Consider the following 7,096-nt stretch of genomic DNA (forward strand, 5'->3'; position numbering starts at 1 on the left):
TGCTAATAATTGACATAAATTTGTTCAATGTTTGGTCAAAATGACGTCAAATTGGTATCATTTTGATTCCTATTTTCTACTTAGAAAGCTATAATGCAATAGAGGTCGTACTGAAATCCAATAAAAAATTAAACGTAAAAATCTATTGCACATCCATAATAGATGTACAATGGACGTCCACGATGAATTTTATATGGATGTCCATCATCGATGAATTATGGACATCCATTAGAGATCCACTTGTCGTCCACTGTGGAGATGGATGTCTGATGGAGCTATGGATGATCTATGGACATCTAATGAAAGTTTTGTTCTGTGTGGGATAATGATCTTTAAAAAGGTATCAAGGTGAAATCACAGTATGACATCACATTATGAAACGTGATCATCGCGTATTTCTATCTGGGTTTATTGAACCCATTACATTTGAATATTCTAAAATTCCCAGATAAAAATACGTGATGATCATGTTTCATCACAATGTGACTTCATACTATGACTCCAATTTGATACTTTTTTAAAGATCATTACGTAATCTCATGGCATGAGCAGCAGATGCACACAAATGATGTACAAATTATGTTGCAAATTCTTGACATGATGTTGATTATTATTATTAAATGAGGTATTTTTGTGACATCATAACATATCTACATTCTGAGGCGCATATGAGACCGCATCGGTGTCTATTCTTGTCCTCATGCTTGAAGATACATGAATACAATATTGTAAGATATGGTTAGATATCGAATCATGCGCTATCTGACATTTCTTCGTCATAATTAGATGCGCAGTTGCGGGGTGGAACTGCCCACTACCGCACGATATATAACCGCGTGCGGGCAAGGAGAATGAAAAGAGGGACGATAAATACGAACCGTAGCGAGATCCAATCAAGAGAGACAAAAGGAACTAACGGAGAGTGCGTTCGTCCCAGAAGCGGGCGATACATTTTTGTATATCATTAATGGTTGCAATATTGAAGTTGGGGTGAGAGATGTTCTCTTATATTGTAAAGCAACGGACGAGTTAAAACCTGCGAGATTAGATAAATCGGACCTTTGTGTAAAAGGAGATGAATCCTCAAAGGTATTAGAAATTGTAAAGCAAAGTATCGTATTGTAGAATTACACCAGCCATTTGAGTTGTTAAAGTGTTAGCGAAAGGGAAGTTTGTAAAACGACAAGAAGTCTTTGGCAAGGAGGGATTATCAGCAACGACATTGTAATATATCTACCGTTATTTTGACAAAGACAATCAATAAGTTATTGCTTATTCACCTGCTCAACCAAGGTCATCCAAATGAAAACAATCGCTTTTACAATATGAGCTCAGAATGAACACATTTTTCTATTTGGGTAGATTCTCTCTGCGGTCGTTGTCTTTTTTCTCGTTCTACGTTGGTATTGGCTTGGTTTACATCGTGCACTTGATACGCGTACTAAATAGTAACTTTCTATTAGATAATTTTAATATCGAAGATATACAGGGTGAGTCATTTTAATCGAACCAGACAAATATCTCGAAAAATATGGAAGATACGGAAAAATATTTCAAACAAAAGTTGTATGGTTCCGAGAGAGACATAAGATGATGCCATTAGTTTGACCCTAGATAGTCGTTTGAAAGTCACGTGAAGGTTATCTTCAATTTCTTAAATAGAAACCTTCATTTTGCATTGCATATTCTTGTAGCTTACCTCGAGAGCTTTCCAAAACACTATAAAATTTAGAGTCTAAAGGATCATATGAAGATCACAATGCTATGATTATTAAAGAAGTTTATTAATAGGATTTCACACGTGTGCTTCTTTGTGGCCCCGACGAAGCATTGTGACCTTCATATGATCCTTTAGAGTCAATCGGACTCCACATGTTATTCCATGATTTTAAATTATTATTTTTGTTTTCACTGTAAAATTTAAAGAAATGGAAATATTAGGAACAGCCTCCAATCGCCTTGACCTTGACAAATGTTGTCAAGGTTATGACCCTGAACAACATTCAAAAGATTTCAGCCGTCGGTCGAACGGGAGCGGTGCACTTGGACACAGTGCATTTGGACACAGCCAATCACAGCACCGTGTGATTAGAGACATTTGTAGGGTCCCTTGGAACAGCGACTTGTGATTGGACTGTGTCCAATTGCCCCGTGTCCAACTGATATACATCCCGGTCGAACACCTTGGGTACCAATGCTAATGGCAACAATATTGTAACTTTGAAGCCTTTTAATTCGAAAGATACTTAATGAAAAATATTTTATTATAGTGTTTTAGAAAGCTTTCGAGGTAAGCTACAAGAATATGCAATGCAAAATAGAGGTTTCCATTTAAGAAATTGAAGGTAACCTTCACGTGACTTTCAAACGACTATCCAGGGTCAATCCAGGCTCCATCTTATGTCCCTCTCGGAACCATACAACTTTTGTTTGAGATATTTTTCCGTATCTTCCATATTTTTCAAGATATTTGCCTGGTTCGATTAAAATAACTCATCCTATATATAAACAACGGTATATTAAGCTGGTATAATACTCATCAACAAAAGGTATTGGCTTGGTTTACATCGTGCACTTGATACGGGTACTAAATAGTACCTTTCTATTAGATAATCTTAATATCGACAATATATATAAACAACGGTATATTAAGCTGGTATAAGGGCTATCGCACACAAATTGACATAACTACATATGCATAGCATAAGATCGTATGGACCAATGAGCATCGAATATTAAGCATCGAACACCAATATGGCGACTTAATACTCGATGTTGATTGGTACATACGGTCTTATGCTATGCATATGCAGTTATGTCAATTTGTGTGCGATAGCCCTAATACTCATCAACAAAACGTATTGTATTGATTGAATGCGTCGCCGTTGATATGCATTGTCAATATTAAGATTATCTAATAGAAAGTTACTATTTAGTACGCGTATCAAGTGCACGATGTAAACCAAGTCAATGGGTGCGTTCAGCGAACTAAACAGTTGCACAACAGTTGAGCAATTCGTCAATGGCCGCGTTCAGTAGAACAAGTGATCAGTAAGCGCTCAGGGAGCTCTTGTATATGATTTGGCATATTCTTTTAGATCTCCAACTATACTCCAATCAGATGCAAGAGCTCACTGAGCGCTTACTGATCACTTGTTCTACTGAACGCGGCCAATGTAATTGGTCTAGGGTACGAATCTAATAGGGATCTAATAGTAAGAATCAATAATCGCTAATTGCTCACTGCTTGCTTTTTCCGTTGAACGTGCCTATTTATTGCACTTTTTATTCTCTAGTAGATGTCACTAGTACGATCAGTCGGCGGCAGACATCGATAAGTGTGATTGACCGTGTAACGTCCGGACTTATTTTGAAACGTTAATAATATCTAGATATAGTTTCCGGAATAATATATTAATATAAATCGGAGGCCGACTTGTCTAATTTCAGACCACTAGATATTTTATATCTATGTTACTAGACGTAAGTACGTGCGCATATGTATATTCGCGCACGTTAAATATTATAATTAAAATTATAACGCTGAATACTGCGTGTTAGAGAGTCTTAAAATCGATGGATCAACTGTACACAAGAGAAACCGTAATCGCTCAATGCGATAACGCGTCCCGCTGCTAACATAAACAGGAGCATGAAAACTGGATCCAAACACCACTCAGGATCAACGCAGGGGTGCGTTCGAAAACATCACCCGTGTGTATTTTGTCACACTCAGATCGTTCGAAAACCCCTAGTAGGCACACTGACCATGCGACCATGGCCGTTCGAAAACCGTACTCCGTGGACCACTCGTGTGACTTTTCTCCACTCTCTTTTGCGCGGTGTGAATCGGTGGAGATGGTGGAGAGTGCGCAAAGAGTGCAATACAGTATGAAATTACTAAATTATTTATGGTTTTTTGTTCTTCGAAACATTCGTACAACCATTAGCCATCACGGTAAGATAAAAAATTTAAATACAGCAGTGTAGGTTAGCCAGGTTTAGGTTTATTTCTATAGTGATGTATATTGTCAGAATATTGTCTTTAAATATAAATAAAGCTTATTAAGCTTTTTGTATTTTATAGGTTCTGAAATTTTCTTACGAGATACGAGGCACGTTAAAAGTCACGAATCAGTAACAATTTGTGAAAAAAAATGGAAAATTTAATCTCGGGTCGTCATATTTTATGCATGGATATTTAAAAAAATATACAAAAGGATGACAAGGGAAATGTCTATATATACGATGTTAAAGGTAAGGAGTAATAAATAAGTTTATAAATTTCCTTAGGCCTGGTGCCCACAATGCTAGAAATCGATCCGAGTTCTCGGACCGAGGAATATATAATCAATTAACTTTCCAGATAACTAAATTATAAATTAATAATTACTAAATTAATTAATTAATTAATTACTAAATTTATTAATTTATTATTATTTTGCTGAGAAGCAATTATAGCTAATGTCGAAATACGCTTTCGATCAGCCATTTTGTACAACACATATGTAGGCACAACACACATGTAGTATGTCACATTGAGCATTCTTCCATGGCTGTTCGAAAACTCCTCTCGATACCAACTCCACTAACCCCACCAAGCCCATCCACCACAGCCACTTTCCGTCGTGGACTTTCAGTGTTTTCGAACGCACCCTTGGGGTATGAAGTATCATTAAAAGGTTTGTGAGTCATCCAGATAATTTTAATTAAGTATTAAAAAATCATATATTTGGCCGAAATATCGATCTCAAGCGCTGCTGTAAAAGTATCATCAGGCAGATCGGTGTACTATCTAGTATTTCAATATTCCTGGTTCTTTTTTGGATAATTATGTACAATAAGGCCTTTTTCGAATTTTGATATTTTTTTGCAGCTCTTTTGATAAAAAAATTTATTTTGACTCCAATATTGATCATTAATCGGGGAAGTCCGAAAAATATGCAAGTTATATATTGTTTTAACTTTTTTTTTATTTTTTTTTCACTTGTCGAACGTTGCTGCTTTCCCACAATTTAAACAAGTTACTGATCTTTTAATCACATTATGTAACTGCAATATCGAACGACTAGCGAGGGGCTGCGCCCCCCGCACCCCCCTCAAAACTAATCTAACCCAACCTATCGTCACGTTAACCGTTAGTCATTGTTTATTAAAAAATTATTAAAAAAAAAAGTTGAACACTTTAATAAACAATGACTGACGATTAATGTGACGATAGATTGGGTTAGGTTAGTTCGGAAAAATATGATTTTTTTATATTTAATTAAAATTATCTGGATGACTCACAAACCTTTTTAATGATACTTCATAACTCTTCATACGAAATACAAACGATACCATACCGAACTTTTGTTTAATTTACCTCCGGTCATTATTTCTGGCTAAATACATAGTCCAAAAAAGAACAATTAATTACAAGTAATAGAATGACTCACAAATCTTTTCAATTGCATTTCAAAACTCTTCATACGAAATACAAACGATTTACAAAAGAAATATATACGAATACAGAAGAATAGTTTTCCAACCGGAGTTTTTTTTCCGGTCAAGTATATACAAATTCCATAAGATGTGTTCCTGTGGAAATGTGATATGAATGTATTCTGGCAATGCAGGATTCACACCGCGTCGAATGTCCGACGTACGACGTCCGACATCCAATAGGAGAACAGCTTTGTAATATAAGGCCTGTTCTTTGTAGCTGCACTACTGAACTAGTGCAATAAGTTAGAGTGAGAAAACGTATATTTGTTTCACTTCAATATATTGCACCAGTTCAGCAGTGCAACTACAAAGAACAGGCCTATAGAATTCAATTCTCCATTGGAAAGCTATTCTTTTATTGAATATCGGATGTTGTACGTCGGACATCGACGCGGTGTGAATTCTGTATAATGGCTCCTGCACATAGGACGTGGTAATGCTTGCCGCGCGGCGGAAGTTTGCGCGACAGCCAATCAATATGCTGCTTTCCGTAATAACCTTCTAGCTCTTAAGGAAAAACAACATATTAATTGGCTGTTACGCGGACTTCCACTGCGCGACAAGCATTACCGCGTCCTATGTGCAAAAGCCATATGAGTATTGGCCATAATCGATTATTTCTTATCGATGTCCCATCTCTAGCGCCAACAAGCAGCGCGCGTGTTCTAGGGGAAAGTTGGACGTAGCGTTAACGTCATCGCGCCGTCGCGTATCGTCGCGCCGCTGTCACCGCCACCGTCCGGCCGCCGAAACCGTCATCGTCGTTACCGCTGCCGTCATCGGATCTCTCGTCTTCGTCGACAAAGTAGTGAAAGCGTAGAGCCGGCTCTTCTGTCGTTCTTCGTGTCGTTCTCGCGTGCGTATAGCTACGTAGGAACCGATTGCACAGCGTTCCCTGGTCGCACGACGTCGTAGAGGAGAGCGGACGCGACGAGTGCAAGGCGTATCACTGACGCAGACTCGGACTGAGCCTCTCGAGAGGGAGAAACGCGTTTCCGCGTTTCGCACATATTCGACGTTCGACTCGCGCGACAGTCGCGAGGCACCAACCGACTGAGTGTTCCTTCTTTCTCTCTCTTTCTCTCTGTTCTATTCTCTCTTGTCACTGGTGATTCTCGTCCGGTGCGAATATGAATGAAGAATACGACGCGATCGTGCTCGGCACTGGCCTCAAAGAGTGCATCCTATCGGGCATGTTGTCGGTCAGCGGCAAACGGGTGCTGCACATCGACCGCAACAAGTACTACGGCGGCGAATCGGCCTCCATCACGCCTCTCGAAGACTTGTTCGGGTGAGTGTTCGTATCTCTGCTTTGTCCTCTCCACACTATGTTCCGTTCCAATTTTGCCACTTTCGAGCGACAGGAAAGTTCCCAGGAACACATACCGGACTGACGTCCCGGTGGACGTCCAAGACATTTCCTTCCTGATGTATCTCACGACGATCGCGTTATTAGGGCCCCTCCCCCTTCTTCGGTTTCCCCCCGCCTCTTTCCTGCGACACGAGCGGGAAACCGCCAGCTGTGCCGCGTATGTTGCGACGCCGCGATTATGAATATTGATTTCTCTCTCTCTCTCTCTCTCTCTCTCTCTCTCTCTCTCTCTCTCTC

The 7,096-nt window shown here is 39.1% G+C and overlaps 1 protein-coding gene across 1 annotated transcript in view; it reads left to right on the plus strand.

The window, feature by feature from the left end:
- The first annotated feature begins 6,187 nt into the window (after positions 1–6,187).
- LOC116843678 (rab GDP dissociation inhibitor beta) overlaps positions 6,188–7,096 on the plus strand; it is a 51,051-nt gene continuing 50,142 nt past the window's right edge. Inside the window, exon 1 of the mRNA XM_032814298.1 lies at positions 6,188–6,778. Coding sequence (XP_032670189.1) covers positions 6,618–6,778 — 161 coding nt within the window. The 5' untranslated portion in view covers positions 6,188–6,617. The remainder of the gene's footprint in view (positions 6,779–7,096) is intronic.

Source organism: Odontomachus brunneus, unplaced genomic scaffold (genome assembly GCF_010583005.1).
Source record: "Odontomachus brunneus isolate Ranch 3 - 2012 unplaced genomic scaffold, Obru_v1 Obru_scaffold_034, whole genome shotgun sequence".
Lineage (NCBI taxonomy): Eukaryota > Metazoa > Arthropoda > Insecta > Hymenoptera > Formicidae > Odontomachus > Odontomachus brunneus.